This window comes from Ambystoma mexicanum, chromosome 7p (assembly GCF_040938575.1).
Source record: "Ambystoma mexicanum isolate Mex_15411 chromosome 7p, UKY_AmexF1_1, whole genome shotgun sequence".
Classification (NCBI taxonomy): Eukaryota; Metazoa; Chordata; class Amphibia; order Caudata; family Ambystomatidae; genus Ambystoma; species Ambystoma mexicanum.
This window is the reverse complement of record NC_090939.1, coordinates 148,808,329-148,829,653: the sequence shown is the minus strand read 5'-3', so window position 1 is coordinate 148,829,653 and position 21,325 is coordinate 148,808,329. Positions and strand designations below refer to the sequence as shown.

Sequence of the window (21,325 nt, the reverse complement as noted above, 5' to 3'; positions counted from 1 at the left end):
TGCATAGTTACCTATCGGGACTCTCCGTATGTTACTGGCTACATGACATTTGGACACCCCACCCCTTTCTCCGGATTTCAGCAAAAGTCAAAGTGTTTGTGGCCTGCCAACTGAGCCGTAAACCATGCTCACTGGGAAGTGAAACAAAAAATGGATGGAAGGCGAACGGACCAGAGAGGCGAAGGTGAAGGCAGGTAGCATTCCAGAAATGTCCACATTTTGGCTGCATCAGGTGAAATTACTTTTCCAGAGGATGTTTGCAAGATCACGCTTGCTGACAAAGCCGTACACCATCTTCACCGGGAGGGAAAAAAATGTTCCTCAACCGGTCCTGAAACGAGGAAAAAAACACAAGGTCGCGGTGGGACCTCAAATCATGTTTGAAGGACCTAGGACGCACAATACTGCACAGCAGTGAACCACAACGAACTGCACCAGAGTAAGGCGGAACAGCGACCTACAGGATTATTCATTATTAACAGTTAGTAGAACCTGTTTGGAGAACGGGTACTTTTGCTAGTAAAACACTAAAATGAGCATTCAAAAAATAAAATGAATTTACCTCTTAAATATATATCGTCCATATTTCAATCACACTTTCAACACAGTTTCAAAAATCTTCACAATGCTTTGCCAGTGTTTAAACATATTGGTACGGCTATTTCTGACCATAAGGCACTTTCTCCAGAAGGATCTCGTCTTAATTTCATCTGGTTCACTTACATAATCCTCCCAAATAGGAGAACTAAGGATTGCCCAACCTACAACAACTTGTTTGCAAATGCCGGTTTGTTTTGACATTTACATAATCCGCAGCCCCTTTCTTCTTAGGCGTGCCCAACCCTAGACCCAATGACACTAAGGGCACGCAGTTGGTTGAAGCAGATGAGCATAATAAACCTTCACGCGGGGGATGGCGAGAGCCAGTGGAGTAACTTTGCTGAAAATGTTGGGGGGGGACATTGCTTCTGAAGAAAAGGTGCCCCATCCAAATGAATGGGGACAAAAAGGTGTGCCGCGGAAAGTTGGGGGAGACAAACACTCCTGCCCCCCGAAATTTATGCCACTGGCGAGAGCAGAAGCTACGCCTGGGGCTTTAGATAAGTACCCTGACACTCAATTCTTGTTGTTTTTCAATCCAGCTAGATGTTTATGGCTTTGACCCCAATCCCAGACTTAAGCTTTTTTGTGAACAGCCTGTTTAGTAAGTATTCCTTTTCCCATTCTGGTGACCATTCTACTCATTGGAATAGATCGAAGCATGATGTCTTAATGCCACCAGGTCTGTCTTAGTAAACTTACCATGGCATTACCTAGAATGGCAAGTAGTAGGCCTTTGGCTCCTTAATATATTGGAGACCACGTTTCAACAATAATAGACCCTTTATAGACGTTAACCCTAATTCCAGGCGGATCGCCTGGATGGGAACACATTGTACCATACCCAGAAGTCTCCTCCATATTTTACCCTCCAAAGGGTTTAAAGATTCAAACCTTAGTTGATAGAAAGCCTTGAGTTCCTAAGTGATTGTAGGTACAATGCAGTGGCCATAGATGGAGATGATTTCCTTTTATACTGTAACCTCCTGGTTGATCTGAGAATGTTTTAGTCCACGCCGTTGGGGCCAAGGATTTATTCCATTTATCTCGTAAGGCAACTTCACCATTGAGTCTTTCATTAGCCCAGATACTTAAATTCATCTATCCTTTCCACCAGTGATTTCGCCATAGAAATATTCCCCTTCTTGGCACCAAACACCATATATTTACTTTTAGAGGGGTTTATTATTAGATCCTTAGATTCTGCAAATATGGTCAATTATCCTGCTGCACGGCCTAGACCCTCTAGTTTGGTCTAAGATGACTACGTCATCCGCATACATAATGCATGCAACCTGTCATAACCCTATATTATGCAGAAAATTCCCCACACCAGTAAAACTTAATGGCAGGTAAACCATGTATAAGTTCAAGAGCATGAGTGCCAGAACACAGCCTTGCCTTAGGCCTTTGTCATAACTTCTTAAGTGCAGGCACCCGTGGTATTTAACCTCACTTGTACTTGTGTATCAGTACGTAAATCTTGAATGATATGAAGTAGGTCCTGCGGCATCCCCCAACTCAAGGTTCCCCTGTTTACAGTGTTGAAGGCCGACTTAAAGTCGACAAACATGAGGTGCATTGGTGGATTTCCGCGTTTAACAGCCCTAGTTATCAAGAAGTTCACAAGTAGAAAACCATGTGACGTACAGGACACCGTTCGACGTGGAGTTCAAGTGGGTCTCGCAGCAGTATTGATGCCAGTGCTGAAGAAAACACGCACACAACTCTTTTTTTTTTTTCAAACTTCCTGCCGACCCTCTTGCACCTTCCATCATCCCTGACTGCCTATCTGCCGTCCAGTCCTGGTGCACCTCCAACGATCTCTGCCTCAATGCCTGTAAAACTGAGATCCTTCCTATCGGGACCCCTGCTCCCTCCTTCTTCCCCTCACTCTGGCCTTCCTCTTTGGGCCCCCCCCCGCTTCTGAAGCCAGAAACCTTGGGGTCATCTTCAACTCTTCTCTCCCACCCTCACTCAGGACATTGCCAAGAAGTCCCACTTTCAGCTCTTCCTTCTCAAAGGAATTCTCCCTTTCCCCCAGAGGCTCAATTTTACCCGAGCCCTGGTTCTCTCTAAGCTTGACTATGGCAATAGCCTCCTCCTGAATCTACCTTCCTCTACTCTGAGACCCCCTCCAGCTAATCAAGAATAGGGCAGCAATAATTATCCTTGGCTTTAAGACCAGGGACTGCATCTCTCCTGCCCATAAAAGTCTTCACTGGCTCCCGGTTGCTGCACAGATTAAATTCAAATCCCTATGCAGCATCCACAAGGCTGTTTGGGTCCAGAGACCACACGATCTTCAACTTTATCTTACTAAATACACTCCCTATAGACCACTATGTACCTCTGGCACTAACTACTTGTGTGTAAAGCGTTTTGCTAAACGGAGGGTATGTGGGCGATCACTTTCCTCAGCTGGCTCCCTCCTATGGAACAGCCTCCCCCAACCTCCTCGTCTTGAGCAGGACTTTCTTAGAATCTGGAAGCTCCTCACGACTTTCCTCTTTACCACCTCCTTCCCTTCTTCTCTCCTCTGCTAATCCCACATTTGCTGTGATTGGTGTTCTGGGTCCTAATGCATCCTCTGGGCCCCTGACCTCCCACATCCAATCGCCCCAGCTCCCGTCTACCCCCCAGCACTTGACACACCTTCCGCCATTGAGGTTCGTTCTCACACCCATCGTGGCTCCTGGCCGTGTACCACCCACCATACCAGGCACTTAATCTGTGGGTCACCCGCAAGCTTGGACACCCCAGCACTACCCCCTCTGCCCTCTTCCTTGCTGCACTTGGACGTTCTGAATACTCACAAGGCATACTAGGTTCATCCTTTTTCCCCTCCACTGCTTTTAAGTATTGTGCTATTAAATGCGTTTCACTCCCTTGTGCCCTCCCTTTGCCCTGTGGGCGCTTTGAAACGGTATTTTACTTGCTGTATAAGCGCCTAACAAGCGAACAATAAACATATTGCATAAAGTTTATTATGGGATTTGTGCACGTTTAAAGTCCTCTCTAAATAAAAAAAAAACTGTTCTTTTAGCCCTACCCTTATACATGATAAATGAGCAACAATAGAAAACACGCACAGAGCTGGACGTCACTTTTCCATGGGTAAAGCGTTGAGCGTGTTAGTTTAGTTTGCAATGTATGGCCCTTTAGATAAGGGGGGCAGTCAAAGGCGTTGAAAGTGGGAGAGCCCCTTGTCTTTTTTTTTATGTAAAAGTGATGTCCAGCTCTGTGTGCGTTTTCTTTTGTTGCTCATTTATCGTGTGACCCCCTTATGATTAAGAGGTCTGTGTGACTTCGAAACTACCATCTTGTCATAATACTATCCGTTAGTGCAATAAAAGGTATAAGCACTTTATTTTAAAACGACTAACACGGCACCAACAAACCCTGTGTCAATCAGTCTTGAAAAAACTCTGCTTTTCCAGTAACCAAAGACCGGACAGGTTTAGTGATTTAGTGTTCTTGCAGCATGACTGAAACATTACAAAGGAACTAGAGTCTTGGTTTCTGTTGAGTTCTACACTAATGATTCTCTAGAAAAGCGCCTTTCAGCCGCCTGCCGAATTGGAAATAAATGTAGTAATAGTGATATAATTTTAGTGCGGGTGATGGATTTGTTGTTTAAACGCGCCCTCTATAGGCCAATGGTTGGAGTGAAGTATATTATGCGCTCTTGTTTTTGTATTAATGCTCTAAATATACATTTGTTTTAAAAAAATTGCATTTAAAATGCTTTGCTGAATGTCTTGCTAAACATTGACTTTTTATTTGGATTACCGGGGCTTTTAACACCCCACTCCCTGCAAAAACCGAAAAGATTCGCTCTGCACCTGTATCCTGTGTTGTTCCTTTTGCGGGTGTAAGCGATGCTGGAATACACCAAATTAAGGCAATCTTACCCTTGTGTTTGTCTCTTTCTTTTTAGGACCTGCTTCCACATGTATAAAAAGTATCATTCGATATAGCGAGCACGAGTTCTTGAAACAGGTATTTAAAGTCTCATTTATACTTGAACCTTGATTGACATTTTTTCTAACTTTCAAATCTGTCAGAAATGAAAGCACTAACCTGTCCGGGGGCCGCCAATTAAGATGTGACACGGGTCAAGTCAGTATGACTCTGTGTTTTAATTTTTGAATCACAGGGTTGATTCAACGAGTAGCGTTTTAAGTTTGTGTGTGATGATGTGTTATTTAAGCGCCAAAACTCCCTTCGAAAAATAAAATGATTGCTTCCTGTAGAGCCTAATTTAAGATGTACAAATATTGAAACGTGTCGGCTGGCAGACATTACAGTGGTTCCGATTTCACCCAATGCGATTTGTCTGCTGTTGACCTGCAACTGGCATGTTACTTCTCTCTTTCTGGGACCTCAAGCCCGTGGAAAACGAGGCTGAGGACAGCGATTTTTTTTTTTTAAATATCTTTTTTTCCATGGGCATTACCCTTAAAGGTGGTAGTGCATTTTGTGTAAAAGATCAATAGTGTTATTTGATTTCTTATTTATTGATGAAGGTCAAGACAAGATGCACTCGACATCGCATTAAGCCACCCTCTTTCCTGCGGTCCCCTGTTTCCATCTGACCATTCCATTGGGAACTGACTGACAGTCTGTTGCATCCCCATTTGTTTTTTTCCATGTTCTGAATATAACGTTAGTAACCATTCCCTAAAGAGTGGCTTTTTCATTTTGTATGAAGTTGCTACATTTACCATTTGAATGACAATTAATGAAGTTGTTATTTCTTCAACAAAGTATTCGGTTTGCCTTACTTGTCTGGCCTCCTTTTCCTTCATCTTGTTAGAAACTCCACCACTTCCTGGCTAGGTCTGAACACTGGATATACAAGTGAAATGTGCAAAGGCCCTCAAGTCATCCCGACCACCCCTCCTGTCTCCCTTCTTCCCAACTGTAAGTTTATATAGAGTGGCACAGACACTCCCAATGCATTTGTCTTCGCTGGAAAGGACATAAAACCACATGCCCTGCTCTTTTCTCCCATGCATGCATGAATAGGTATTTGAACATGTTTGGTATTGCATACTCCACATTAGGGCCTTTGCAGCTGCATATGGAATGGGAAGTAGGGACTACCTAAAACAGAGGAATCCCCATTGTAATGTTTCTTAGAGATGGTGTATGTATTGCACTTTCCTGATGGCTATGTCATTGATTTGGTAATTCATATTTTGCGAGAGGCTGATTTTCAGTGCAGGACATGTTTGAAAGCCAGAAACCTAAGATCTTTAACCTGCCAAGTTTTGCATTGACCAAGTAGCTCATTGGCCGCAAAGGTGGTTTATTTACAATATTTGTTTTACTTTAGTCCTATATGGCTTTATCTATAGTGCAACGTGTACCCTGGAAATCGGCTAAATCTCGTTTGGCCCAAGACCTTTCTCTTTTAGGCAAGTCTTCTAATGGGATGGGGTTGTATGATTTTACAGAGCTTGCCAAGATAATCGGTTCCTCGTTGGGTAGTACCAATCCTTGATGACTGTAAATAAAGTGCTTGCAGTTTTTCTTTTACATAGATACATGTTAAACTACTTTTTGTTTTGCACAATATTTTGCTTTGATATTTCATAGAACAGTGTTTGCGATCTAGATAAAAATTGAATTATCTTCATTTTTCAGCGGAGCTGTCATGCCTGCGAGCCTTTGTACTGGTAAGTACACTTTGATTTTCTTTTCTGCTAGGCCCCTCCCTCCCCCCCCTGCCACTTCACTTAAAGCAGGTTGGTGGAACAACCAATGACGCTACACGTTAAAACATATAATTATGCTTCTTGTGTTGTGGAAGAGAAATGTGCTGCCTTTTTGCTTTAGCAGAATTCATTGAAAGGGGCGGTCTCACTGCCTCGTTTTTTGTACACAAAGTTGTTTCATCCCCAGGCAAAAAATGAGGTGTTTTGATAATTTTTCTGTTCTGCCAATCTCTGCTCAACTTCCCCGTAAAAATTACAGTATATGCTGCTTTGCATTTCTGTTGGCGTCCCTTTTTTCCCTTCTCCTTTGTATAAGGCAGTGGAGGATGGAATGCAGATCAAGGCATGCAATGTTTGTCTCTCCTTCCACCAGTAATTTTACAAGAATGGGCAGAATTGCAGGTGTCATCAATTTTCAATCAAGGCATGGCATTTCACACGTTCGTGTCCAACAGCAAGCTTAAAGCTAGTTATGTATACTTTGGTTGAACATAAATATAAATAGCCCCACGTAGTGAGCAGACAGGTTAAACGTAGTTGTATTAGTACTACTGGCAGTCCCACTTCTAGTAGTTTGTAGTGCGACTACTCTTACCACTGCATTTGACATGGGAATATCACTGGGTTTTTAGGCATGTTGGTGTATAACAAAAGAAAATATTTTTGATTTGAGTGTAGGTAGTTGGTTCTGGAGGATTGCTTTCTGGAGAATTTGTCATCCAGAAACTTAAGGGCAGAATTTGACAAACATTTGTGAGTGATCATTAGGGTTCTGAATGTGATGTGGCATGTATTGGGAGCCAGTTGGTGCTACGTCTAGCATTTGAGATGTGGTTTCAGCAAGGAATGTTTAAGGCTGTTCTGAGGGCATTATTTTGCAACACTTGTAACTTATTAAGGTTTCCAGGTATAGCGTGTTGCAGTAGTTACCTCAAAAAGCATGAGAAAACCAAACCCTCAAGATGATTAACTTTCATATTAAGTTCCAAAAGTGTAATGAAAATGTGAACAGTGGATGAATTATTTTTTTTAAAAATGCTTGTACAATGCAGCATTAATATTATGGATACAGCGTTTATATTACACTACAAAGTAGTAGTGGTCTTGCGCCGGGGGAGCTTGTCCGGATAGTAGTCTATTGTGCTCTTGCCTGGGTTAAACCAAACTAGTCATATGTAGGAGGAAAAAGAAAAGTGGAGACAAAGGTGATGGGACAGGAGAAGGGGAGTAGGATGGAAACACACCACGTGTACAAATGGGGGACTGAGTTGGAGGATTTATGATGGTGACAAATCGTCGGACGAAGAAACTTCGACGGATACCTTCGTGGAAAGCCCAGCGGACCTAAGCCCTTACAGTAGGGAGCGTGGGGGGGGGGGGCAGTCACATCACAATGTATTTCTCCTCCCCTTCGTTGCCCTGCTGCCTGCCCCAACCATGGATAGGACACCTTTCAAATTTTGCCCATCCTGTAACAAAAAATGTACGTGGTTCGATGAGCACAAGGTGTGTAACCTGTGTCTTAATTGGGACCACGACGAAGGGCACCGTCAGGCTGGCAAGCTCTTTCGACCCTAGATCCTTAAAGATCGTAGGATTAAAAAGCTGGGCCCATCGCGCCATGCAGGCTGAGGCTGCCATGGACATGGAGGGAGCCACCAGTGACAGCAGCAACGTCGTCTTTTCGGACGGCGAGGGTAACGGGGAACTTACACGTTCCCCAGTGCTAGGCCCCGACCCTGGAAGACAGGCGGCTCTGTTGTGGGGGACTACACCCGGCAGCAAGAGCACCCAATCTCCCCACACTAAACGCATACCCTGCAGCGATGTGAGCACATGCTGAGATTCGGCGTCTAGGGGCAGATCTGCTGATTTGCTGTCCTCTGGGCACTCCAAGAGTCGATCACCCCATGACAGGCCCCAAAAGACTAAAGACGCCACCCATTAATCCTCATCTACCGGACGTCAAAAGACAGGACGGAACACCATCCCGACTGCCGAACGTCAAAGGACGTGGCGAAGGCCCTTCCCAATACCGAAACTCAACCTGTGTCATCAAACTTCTCCCAGTTCAAAAAAATCCTCTAAGAGCTTTGATCATGGGGATAAACAAAAAGACAAGGATAAGTCCCTTAAGGACAAACCTCGGGCTGAAAGGCTTACCCCTGACACATATACCTTAAGGAAATTGTAGATACACGACAGGAGAATAGTGGGGGCACTTTAAGTGAAGCCCTACATAATAAAGGACTGCCTACATCTGCTGTTCCTTGCCCAGGCATAATTCCCAGTTCAGCCAAATGGTCAGCTCAGGATATAGAGTAATGTCCAGAATTACTTTCTTTGCTAACTTCTTTGAAGAGCACCCTCAAGCCTTTGAGAGCTTACAAAATACACCTCCCGCTGATCAGGCTACAACTTCTCAGCCCTGTCAATCATCCCAGCAATCAGGGAAAATATCTCTTGTCTCTTCTGATCCTTAAGATGCGTCTACTGTCAAACAATTTTGCATTCCTGCAGATCTTTGATATTAAGGTAGACACAGAAGAATATCAAGAAGATACTAAGTACTATGATGAAGAGGATGAGGGGGATAATGATGACGATGAGGCAGAGGTTTATTCTATGGACTCGCCAATTCCACAGGATTCACTGTTACCTGATTCCCCAGTGAATAATCAACCCATGTTTAATGACATTTAGGTCAAAGCTGCTGAGCACTTCGGCATTGAGACTCCAGAGACTCAGCAAGTAAAAGATTTTGTCGAACATCCTGGGGGACAAGAAGGCTGCCATCCATTCTATCCACATTTTGAAGTCTGTCCAAAAGAGGTTCCAACCTTCTCTGAAAATGCCCAATCAAACAAGGGCAGTTAACCCAAGAATAGAAAAGTTATTCTGCCCGGCCCCATCTGACCCTTATATATAAGAGGACAGCTTAAGCCAGACTCACTGGTGGTCACAACATCCCGAAAGAGAGCTTGTACACCCTTGGCCTCTTCCGAAGCTCCACCAGACAAAGAGAGCAAAAAACTCTACGCCAATGGGTAGGAAAGTGGCTACTTCTGCAGTTTACCAAGCAAGAATTGCCAACGATTGCACACTGTTGGCAAGCTACGACTGTACTAAATGGGACGAGGTTACTGCCCTAGCTGACGCTGCTCCTGAACCTCTGAAAACCAAACTTAGCCGTGTCGCAGCCGAAAGCAGGGCCACTGCCAGCTTCCCGTTTAAGAACAACCTGGACGCTGCAGATAATGCCCTACATGTTATTGCAGAAGCACTATTCTTAAGCACCATGCCTGGCTTCGACAATCCGGTTTTAAAATAGAGACTCGGGCACCCTTGCTCAATATGCCAATAGAACCTAACTTGTTATTTGGCAAAGCTGTGGAGGATGCTTTGAAGTCAGCCAAGGACGAGTATGAAACACTCAAGTCCCTTGGTCAACTCACTAATAAACAGGCCGGACAAAGGGGTGGAAACAATTTTCGCTGCTTTTGCGGACAAAATCAAAGAGGCTCCAGTTGCAGCAAAAACCAGAATACATCTTGAATTACAACCAAGGACAAGCGTCCCAAGGTTATCCTAGAGGCTAGCACAGAGGTCGCCACTGGCAGAGGTGGAGGAACGCCTCCCAAACAATGATGCCCTGCTACAGGTACCTTCCCACCTCTCCCCAGTCGGGGGACAGATTTCAAATGTCACCCATGCATGATAGGCCATAACCACGGACAAGTGGGTGTTATCGACAGTAGCGGAAGGTTATTGCGTGGAGCTCCTAGAATCGCCATCAAAACTCCCCCCCCCCCCCCCCCCGCCAAAGGAAAACATTGAGGAACGACTCATCTTGATAGAGGAAGTCTATTCAACATCCTTCTTTGTACCAAAGAAAGATCTGACAATGCGCCAGGTATTAGACTTACGCCCTGCGAACAAATATGTAAAGCCACAAAAGTTCTGCATGACTACGCTACAAGAAGTAATCCCTCTGCTAAAGCGGGGGGATTACATGGCAACAATGGATATGAAAGATGCTTATTTTCCTATTTCAATGCTTCGAGTCCACAGAAGACTCTTGCGGTTCAAAGTAGCAAACCAGCACTACCAATTCAAGGTGCTACCCTTCGGAATAGCATCAGCTCCAAGGGTGTTCACCAAAAGTACTGGCGGTGGTGGCAGCACACCTGCGCAGAGAGGCAATCCCAGTGTACCCCCTACCGGGACGACTGGCTGATCACAGGAGAAACTCCACATCTTTGCAAACTAAACTTTCAAAGAACCATACATCTTCCCCATCAATTGGGCTTCTCGATAAATGATAGTCGTCTTGTACCAAGTACTTCCAAACAGTTCCTAGGAGCTGTATTAGATACCCAAACGGGCTTAGCCTTTCCGTCCATGGAAAGAGTGCTAAACATGCTTTGTCAAATACACCAGTATCAAGCTGGTCTCCAGATAAGCGTACGCAAAGCAATGCGAGTACTAGGCATGATGGCATCGTGCATTTATCTAGTCCCACATGCACGTCTGCCCATGCAACCAATGCAGGAGTGGTTGGCGAAACAATGGTCTCAGGCAAGTGGTCAGTGGGACAATCTAGAAGCTATTTCGCTAACACTGGTACAAAACCTAGGCTGGTGGTCGAAAGAAAATCTGTTAAAGGGAAAATCCTTCCACGATCCGGAGGCGAAAGTGGTTGCCACAACAGACGCGTCACTTTCCGGGTGGGGGGGGCATTACGTTCACTGCACAGCACACGGTCTGTGGACACGGGTCACTGTACAGGACCATATCAACTTACTCGAACTATTAGCAGTACTCGAAGCACTTCAGGCATTCGAGATGCAACTGACGAACCAGTCGGTTCTAATTCTAACAGACAGCACAACTGCCATGTTCTATATCAACAAACAGGGGGGAAAAACACACTCTCCAAATCTATCCAAGTTGGCACAAAGAATATGGAGGTGGGCACTCAAATGGGGGATCTCCCTATCCTCCCAACACGTTCCAGGGGTACTCGACACTCTAGCAAACTCTCTGAGCAGCGATCCCCTACCAGAGGAACACAAGTGGCAACTACACTTGAGCGTCGTAGACCACATCTTCTCTCATTGGGGTTATCCCACACTAGACTTGTTCGATACAAGAGAAAACAAGCAATGCCCAGACTTCGCATTAACGTTCCCCCAGCCGGACTCCAAGGGGAACGCCCTATGGATGAACTGGTCAGGGAAATTTTCTTATGCCTCTCGTCCCCCGCCCCTCCGACACCATTAATGAGCATGATTGCGAACAAAATACACAGAACAGATGACGCTCGTCCTAGTTGCTCCTATGTGGGGGAGAAAACCATGGTATCTGCATCTGCGCAAACTGCCTTTGTGCGATCCCATCAAGCTCTCGTAACTAACCAACCTGTTAACCCAACACAGAGGAACAACGATACACTCTGAGCCCCACTCAATGAACTTGGCAGCATGGCTCCTGAAGTCAGAGTTTGGACACCAATAATTACCACAGCTGTGCATGGATATCCTCAAGGAGGCAAGAAAACCTTACACTGGACACTGTTATTTTGACAAGTGGAAGAGATTCGTAATTTGGTGCCAGTCCAAACAAACCCCATAGAATGTACTCATTCTCACATTCTCGACTATATGCTCCACTTGTTAGACTCAGGGTTAGTATTCCTCCTGGCGGCTTTATCAGCTTATACCACCTCTCAAAGCAAGGTATTGTGGTGGAAGATTCCAGTCATTAAAGCATTCATTCATTTGAAACCCACCACCAGAATGGGATCTCAATGTAGTGTTAACAAAGCTCATGGGCCCCCCATTCGAGCCTATGCATAAGTCAAGCTTTAAACACCTGACATAGAAAACTGCCTTCTTAGTGGCTATTACTTCTATAAGAAGAGTTAGTGAATTGCAAGCATTGTCATTGCAGGACCCTTTATCATACATAAAGATAAATTGGTTTAACATACTCATCCTAGGTTCTCCCCTAAATTCATTTCTAAATTCCACGTGAACCAATCCATTGAGCTTCCAGCTTTCTTTCAGAAACAAACTAGCTCAGCTGAGGTAAAACTCACACTCTAGATGTGAGGAGGGCGGTCAATCACTACGTAAACAAGACAAGACCGCTTAGAAAAACAGATCAACTGTCTGTCTCCATAGCATCAGGCAGAGAAAATGCCATCTCCAGATGGATAGTAAGATGTATTCAATTATGCTATTCATTATCTAACAAAACGCTGCCTTTTACTCCAAGAGCTCACTCCACAAGGAGCACTGGAGCTACTCTGGCCTTTATTTATCGCAAATGTCCCCATAGACAGCATTTACAAAGTAGCTATATGGAGCTCAGTACATACTTTCACTCAGCATTACTGCATTGACACACATTCCAAAGCAGATACATAGGTGGGACAAGCGGTTCTAAAACATCTATTTGCTGCTGCTCCTTCTCGCGACCCACCACCATCTCATAACAGTGCTCGCTAATCTATGCACAGCATGTGATGTAAGCAGATTCCACAAGCCTCAGAAGGGATACATTACTCACTGTAATTGTCTTTCTAATGCTTGTATCTTCTTAGATTCACACACGCCCATCCTTCCTCCCCTGGGAGAAGGTGCATAGATGTTACATGAGTTTTCTGTCTATCTGCTTAGAATCAACTGTACTCTCACTACACTTCATGCAACCTCATGTCAGAACAATCTGAGGGACCTCGACGAGTGAAGGACCATGGTTACAGTGGACGTCACACAAGGAATAGTATTACTTGCACGCCTAAGCAGATACAAGTATCAGAAATACGATTACGGCGAGTAATGTATCCCTTCTAATTCAGAGGAAAATGTCATTTGTTGAAACGAAGTGTGTACAAGTCCCTAGATAAAATGTTACATCCTGAGAAGTCACAAGACAAGTGGCACTAGGATGCAAAACATTGTAGCATTCAATATACATATTGCAGTAAACCCAGCTATAATATGCACCTTCGTTGTTTATTAGATTAAACAAAATCTAACTTTGATATCCTCCTTGCTTTCTACTGCATGGAAATAGTGGTAATCACAAATGGACGTCTTGGTTTTTTTAATCTAAAGATTATTTTTGGCATGGGCGCCCCCAAACTGTATTTCTATCCATTCCCTTTATGATATGAGATGGCATTTATAACGCGCCTATACACAAGTGTTTCAAGGCGCGACGAGGCAAGGGAGGGGAAACGGAGGGGAGACAACTATCCTACTAGGCCATGTGACATTAAGATCGCAAGTGCAGGGGACGGGGGGAAAGGGAAAAGTTCAGGAGGAAAGGGGAGGGGGCAGTGCAGTACATAGGATAACAGTGAAATAAATAAAGACAATAAATAAAAATGCAGCCAGCTCGTGGCATTGCAAGGGTAAGTGCAGACATCAGGTGTCAAGTGCGGGTAGGGGCTCAAGTGCGGGTAGGGGCTTTAGGGATACAGAAAGAGTCCCCGAGTGCAAAGGTTGCCAGGGGGGCAGTGCAGGTGTGCAACTGGTGGGGACCTGGGTCCGAGATCAGAGGGTGGCCAGGTAACCAGTGCAGATTCAGATTCAGCCAGGAGATGAGCAGGGGAGGGGGAGAGAAAGCAGCAGCGAAAAGGAAGGTCGAGGTGCTTCCGGAGATGGTTCTCATCAAGTTTCAAAGAGGCAGGGAGGCGGTTCCAGTGGAAGGTCCCAGCGGAAGAAAGAGATCTACCACCAACTTGCTGCTTGGAGAAGCCACTAACTCTGAGGGAGGCGGATGAGAGGAGAGCTTGAGAAGGAAGATATTTAGCAAGAGAGTTGGAGGCAATGGGGTCCCAGAAGGCCTTGTGGACAAGGCAGAGGGTTTTGAACTTCATCCTCGGCCCCACTGGGAGCCAGTGCAGAGATTTCAGTCCTGTAAAGATATGATCCCTGGGTTTGAGGCCAAGGACAGTCTCCACAGTCCTGTTTTGGCTATGTTGCAGAGGGAGGAGAGTAGAAGCAGGCAGATTTAAAAAGAGGCTGTTGCAGTAGTCAAGCCTGGAGAGAACCCGACCTCTGGAGACAGTGAGGTTCTGGGAGAAGGAGAGGAAAGGAACAATAACTCTGAAGAGGTGCAGCTTGTAGTGTGACTTCTTAGAGATATCAGGGATGTGAGAAGAGAAGGAAAGTTTGGAGATGAAGATGACCCTGAGGTTTCAAGCCTCACAGGTGGGAGCAGGAAGAGGGCCAAGAGATGCCAGCCAGAGAGTGATTGGAAAGGTAGGGGTAGGTGTGCCGATGAGGAGAATCTCTGTCTTACTGGCATTAAGGCAGAGATCATTGGCGGCACACCACTTCTGGATGATAGACAGACAATCCGATGAGAGGCGAGGAGTTGGCAGAGGGGAGCCTGGAAATGAGTTGTCATCTGCATAGCAATGAAAGTTGGGGCAGAGAGCGCCGATACAGTGGGCAAGAAGAGCCAGGTATTGGTTGAACAGCCAGCGAGAGAGGTTAGACCCCTGGGGAACACCACAGGTAGAGATAGAGGAGATGAAGGACCCAAGTTGGACCTGGGAGGGTCGATCGGAAAGGAAGGTCAGCCAAGCCAGGTCCTGATCGGTGATACCCAGGTTATCACTGAGACGGTTCAGCAGTATGGCGTGGTTGACCATGTCAAAGGCAGAAGAGAGATCAAGTAAGATGAGGACACAGGGGGTGTTGGAATCGAGGTTGGAGAGCAGGTCTTCACAGATGTTCTGGAGATCAGTTTCCATGCTTCTGGCAGCTCTGAAGCTATACTGATGGTCATGGAGACAACCGACCGATTCAGAGCGAAGATTTAAGCTGGGAGATGGCCAGCTTTTCCAGGAGATTGCCAAGGAAAGGAGTGATGGAGATTGGACGATAGTTAGCAGAGCAGGAAGGGTCGGCAGAGGGCTTAAGAAGAGGGTGCACAAGGGAGTGCTTCAGGGGGGAGGGGAAGACTCCAGAGGCGAAGGAGTGGTTGCAGAAGTCAGCCAGAGCAGGAGCCAGGGTGTCAATGTGGTCCTTGATGGCATTGGAGGAACAGGGGTGAACCTGTTTTGATGAGACTTTCAATAGATAAGACTTGTCTAACAACCTTGTCTGCACAGAACAGGTCAAAGGCAGAGAAGGAGGGAGGAGAGGTGGCTGGAGAAGGGCCAGAGGAATGGCAGGGAGTAGAGGGAGGAGGGGGAAGAGGAAGAGGGAGGACAAGATTTCCTGCATTTTAGAGATGAACTGAGAAGCCAGGGCCGTGCATAGGGCCTGGGAGGGGACAGGAGAGGTAGAGACTGCAGCAGGATTGGCCAACTTCCTGCAGATTTTAAAGAGTTTGGTCGAGTTGTTAGATGCTGCGGAGACGCAAGTTTGGATGTGGGCTCTCTTCTTGGTGCGGACAGAGAACCGGTATTGCCTTGGAGCAAGCAGCAGGCCAGTTTGTCAGAGGATATACCGGAAGCAGGCCATTTCCTCTCATCCACCCTGCACTTGAGTTTAAGGGTGACATGGTCTTAGTCGTACCAAGAGTTGCACTTGGCTTTGGGCTTCAAGCTGATCCTCATGACAGGGGCAAGAACTTCGAGAGTATCGGATATAGCTGAGTGGAGTATGGAAAGGGCTGAGTCATGGTCTGAGTCAGCCAAGGGTGGAAAGGGGGGTGAGAAAGTGGTGGCGAAAGCCTCAACTAACAGACGCTTCATGGGGTTTGATAACCGAGAAGGTAGGTGGCAGTGCTGAAGTTGGCTTGGCCTGTGGGGTAGAGAGGGTGAGGTGGGAGGAAAGGAGAAAGTAGTCACTCCAGGAGAGAGGAGTGGTGAGAGAGATAGAAAGGGAAGGTCTGAGGAGATCAGAGCATCCAGAGTGTGCCCTGCAGAGTGAGTCTGGCCAGAGGGGAGAATAGAGAGTGAGAGATAGTCACAGAGGTCACAAAAGAGTCCAGTTGAATGACAAGAGGCATCCAGGTGGATGTTGAAGTCTCCAAGAAGAAGAAGGAGGAGAAGAGGAGCGGTCTGCTCACTCAGAGAGGGAGGAGATATGACCAGGTGGCCGATAGATGGTAGCCACAGTAAGGGAATGGCCAGGAGAGAGAGGGCCTGCAGACTAGGCATTCGAAAGAGGTGTAGGCCTGCGCAGGAATGACAGAGGCAGGAAACCACTCCTGGAAGATCAGGGCTACACCCCGTCCGGAATGGTTGGATCCCGGCGCAGAGAGGATCTTGTGACCATCGGGGAAGAGAGTGTCAAAGCTTGTGACTGAACTGGCCGTGAACCATGTCTCGGTAAGACAGAGGACATCGAGGTCAAGTTCCTCCAGGAGGCGGCAGATGTCGGAGGAGTCTTTGATGGCTGAGTGAGAGTTTAGAGTGGGAACATGGATAAGGTTGCTATCCTTGAACGACTTCTGGGGAGGGGTACAAATCAGAGGTACCCCCTGCGGAGGTGTAGAAGAAACCCGAGAGGCAGCAGGAGAGTGCGAGGTAGCCAAGGAGGAGATAGCAGGGGGAGGTGAGAGAGGGGACAGCAGGAGAAGAGAGGAAATTTATGAAGCGCGGGAAGCGACTATTAAAGAGAAGGTTGGCTTGCGGGGCCTTGGACGAAGACGGTACCATTTACGTAAACATTAATGATGACCTTTAGAAGAGTGGAAGGGGGCCAGGAGGCCCCCCCCCCACTGGGTGCAACCATTAATGGGAGAGGAAGAGAAGGTAGAGAGCACAGAGACCATATATAGAGTCCATAGGCATGGCGAGGGACCGACGACGCGGATGTTGGTGAAAGTTTGCCTGGAGGAGGCACTGGTATAGGTGTCGCGATAGGGAGACCTGGGTTGGAGAGTAGAATGTCCTTTTTAAACTTCTTCCTACCAGATTTAGCGAGGAGGGCAGGATAGTCGATAGAGAAGCAGTTAAAAAAGATAGGAGAGACAGAGAGCACCATAGAATAGGTAGGGTGAGAAGAGGAAGGGAGTGGGTACGGGAGAATACTAGGGAAGGACACAGAGCAGGGAGCAAGCAGACGAGACCGAGCGAGATGTGACAAGTTGACAAGACGACGGGCGCTAATATAGTGGTTGAAAGGTCAGCAAGATGAGTGCTTTGCGGGAAGCAAAGCAAAAGATGAGCACTACTTTCACAGTGCAATTTTAGAGACAGGAGAAAAACACACCTAAGTTTAAGAGTTTGCTATATGGACAGTTTGCAGGGTCGGTGAGGTTCTATAACTAACCAGACCCACTCCTACCATTCTTAGTCGTTGCCGGTTGACAGCTGGCAACTGGCTTCCCCTGCGGACATCTACAGACACAGCCAGGAGCCACCTCTATGGGAGCCTCCCTTTGCCTTGGGGCCCTTAGCCGCAAGGGCTGCCCTGGGAAGGTCAGTAATGAAAGAATGAAAGGCCAATCAGGGTGGTGGGAGGGCTGGGGGGGTGGGAGGGAGGGAGGGAGGGAGGAGAAGAAACCAGAAGGGAACCACAGAGGGAAAAATGAACAGGGGACAGGGGGCACAAAGGGAAAACAGGAAAATAAATGAAAATGGCCCAGGAGAGTCTCACCAGCAAGATTCAAGTGTACATAGTCAAAGCTCAGCCATGGTGGAACCTGAGCTGATTAAGCTACTTTATATAAAGTAGCTTAATCAGCTCAGATGAACTGTGAAACTGTCTCGTCTTTAGTGTACAATAGTAAAAGCCTGCTTCAGAAGATACTTCAAAATGTATGCCTATTATCTAACTGAACCACTAGAGGTGTGTTTCTGCTATTGCTAATCTCTATTCGAAAAGATGGTTTCCTGTGCAAAGGATTTGTCCTTTTTTTTTTTTTAATGCTGCAACATGAGCCCCCTTTGGTGTGAAATGGATTTTATTGTCCTTTGCTGGAGAAACCTTTGTATATTGTAAGATTTTCAATGTGGCTGAAGTACAAAACATTCACTTCAGGGGTCGAAATTGCTTGGAGCAATCTAGCTCCTGCTTTTATCCTAGAAGAGACTGTTGAGCTTGACACACTCCGCTACCAGGGGCTACTTTTACCGCTCAAGGTTATCTGGTGCATTTAAAAAAAAATCTATCCCAATAACTCTGATTAGGATTGTGCATAAGGGAGCATATAAAGGGAACATTTTACAGCTTGAATCTCATGTGAAAGTTTGATTTGGGGCACGCTATTTACAAGCTTTTAGTTCCCCAGAGATTTCACCTGCTTACCTCGGTTATTATAAGGGTTTGTTGGGCTGTATTTGGCTTTAGGGCCGCGGGTTACATGACACTATAACTCCCATGATTCCCGGCAGCAACATGGCGTGCGCACGGGCCGCCGGGTCCTGATGAGCCCTGCGCATGATCCTTGCTGATTGTTGTGACCTTAGGAGGCACAGGAAGGACGCAGAGCAGGATGCTGGACACCGGCTGGACCCTGGGCAGGCAGTGAACCCGCGGGAGTGACGGTCAGATGCAGGAAGTCAGACGAGGTCTGACAGGGAGTGTCTTTCCCACTTGCCACATCTTCAGAGGGGCGGTGAGCTTTGGGAAGGCAGCCCGAGGTTGGAAAGGGAAGTGTCCTTCCCCCACTTGCAGCGTCCTCCGCTGTGAACAACGGTTGAGCCTATCACGTCTTCAACTACAATTTTGGGGACGCTGGGAGACCTGCACTTCTGTTGCCTTGACACAAGTCCGCAGAGCCTAAGAGAAGTACCCTACTGCACTGAAGCAAGTTAAGTTGTTTGAGGGCATAGGGTGCCCTGTGTTTGTTTCTTGTTTTCATGTTTACCATTTCATTTATTTCTCATTTCATCCTCTGTATCCAAAGTGCAGCACTATGCACACCTTATTATTCTAATTTTAGAGAGGAATTTAAAGTCTGCAATTCTTTGAATTCAAGGTGCGGAGGAGAGAGATCGTTCCTGGCACATGGACTGAGTGATGACGGTAAGAAGGAAAAGTTCCTGTGATTAGGGCACTCTCATCCCCTGCACACTTTCACAGGCCAATAACTAGCCAAAATTCTTAAGTATAAGGTCTTTAGGGTTTAGTGGTCTATTTAGTACTGAGTATTTGAATATACATTCAAACAACTTTCAAAAAACGAATGTGTTCAAAAAGTAATACATTTATTGTTGTGACCCAACGCGTTTCGAGAAATCTCTTCATCCGGGGTGTTGGTAAGATGTCAATTCTACAATCAAAAGAAGATAATCTTATTTGGGTAACAATGGTAATATGCTCATTAGTTGTCAATAAAAATTACTTGGTCAGTGTTATCCATATTGACATAATCAACAGGTGAAGTACAAATTGTTCATACATATGCAAGTATCCACCTTAAAATTTCAATGATCTTGACAACACCAAAGTCCTAGAAGGAATCCTTCTAGGAGCCGAGTGATGTAAGTGGGTATTATCCTGTCCCGGGCTTCCTAAAGATGACAAAATAGGCCCCTAAATTCTGCTTAATTATATATATTTTTTCATGTGATCATAGAGAAAGTTATCACATATCTAGGCTTCTCACTGCACATAGCTGACCCCACACACTGCAAAGGCAGAATCCTAGATTGGAAAGCAGACTAATTGCAATACAAAAATCCTCTCTAATCCGCCATGTGCATGGTCAGACCACAACATCATTTCCTGCGAAATCCAAGACCTCAAACAGCCACTACCTTAGGCGCACCAAGCCCCAACAGCTTTAACTAGAAACAACCGACTCATCTCATTAGAAAGTATACTCTCCCCACACCTCCCCCTAATTCAACCCATTAGCAACCAACACCTGTCCACCGACTCAGATCCTTCCAATTTGGTAGACTTCTACAATCAGAATCTACTCAAGGCCCTCGACCAACTAGCTCCACTCAAACTAAGAAAAGCCAAACCCCTAGCACACCTTAACAAATTGTTCACTTCTGAACTGAAAACATCATCTCAAAATAAGGAGAAATTCTTAACTGCCTCCAACGCATACAAAAACTGCCATCCCAGAAATCAAAAGTGAAAACTACAATAACAGAATCCTTTATGCCAAACCTAATACCAAGGAGCTTTTCACCCTTCTCAAAGAATTGGAATCTCTCATCTCCACTCCTGACCCATGCAACAAAGATGCCCTTTGGTGTGCAAACATCCAGAAGGCTTTAGTGAATAAATTTACGCAAAAAGGTCTTGCCTAGCGGCCACAACCATTTCTAACAACACAGACAATATACAACCCAATCAGAACTCCCAGCACCATACGCCTCCCAACCATAACAACATTTTCAAATTCACCCCTGTCACTACACTAGAGCTTGAAGCCATTATTAGAAGTCTCAAACCGTCAAAGTGCCAAGGAGACATCTGTCCAGCCTCAATCATAAAAGGAGCCAAAGAATTTGCCCCTTTTATCACATCCTTTTATAAACTCCTCATTTGTCTCCTGCTTGGTCCCTAAAAACCTCAGACGCCTGGGTTATGCCACTTATCCAAAAAAAAAGAACCTCGACTCCAATATCCGCACCAACTTCAGACCAATCACCACAATGCATTTTCTTCTATAAATATCAAGGCAGCATATATTCAAATACAAAAGCACCTCCAGACCAACAACCTACTAGGCCTCCGACGGTCCGTTTTCAGACCGAGATATGGGACCGAAACAGCCCTCTTGGATCTAAAAATCCAAATGGATGAACGCTAGGGACAATGGAAAGCCTGCTCTACTCCTCTTACTTATCGGCATCGTTCGACCTAGTCAACCACAGCATCCTAACCAACCACCTCACCACTGCGGCCTAGTTCTCCCCCTAAGTAGCAGCGTGGATCAATTCCTTCCTTTCCAGAAGATCCATGAGGGTTTTCTCCCCCACCGCCCCCGCTGAACCCTCTAAAATCACATGTGGAGTCCTTCAAGGCTCATGTGCTTCCCCACATTCTACAATATATTCACTAAGCTTCCGATTGATCTAGATGACATTGGCGTATCATATATGAACTACGCAGATGATAGGC

The 21,325-nt window shown here is 46.0% G+C and overlaps 1 protein-coding gene across 9 annotated transcripts in view; it reads left to right on the top strand.

Moving 5' to 3' along the window:
* Window positions 1–21,325, top strand: part of POU2F1 (POU class 2 homeobox 1) — a 1,344,877-nt gene that overhangs the window by 190,189 nt on the left and 1,133,363 nt on the right. For 5 of the 9 annotated variants that reach the window (XM_069635943.1, XM_069635951.1, XM_069635949.1 and 2 more), the window contains 3 exons: window positions 4,541–4,602; window positions 5,420–5,526; window positions 6,253–6,284. In XM_069635943.1, the coding sequence (XP_069492044.1) occupies window positions 6,263–6,284 (22 nt within the window). In that variant the 5' untranslated portion in view covers window positions 4,541–4,602; window positions 5,420–5,526; window positions 6,253–6,262. The remainder of the gene's footprint in view (window positions 1–4,540; window positions 4,603–5,419; window positions 5,527–6,252; window positions 6,285–21,325) is intronic. The other 4 variants (XM_069635947.1, XM_069635944.1, XM_069635950.1 and 1 more) reach the window with 1 other exon arrangement.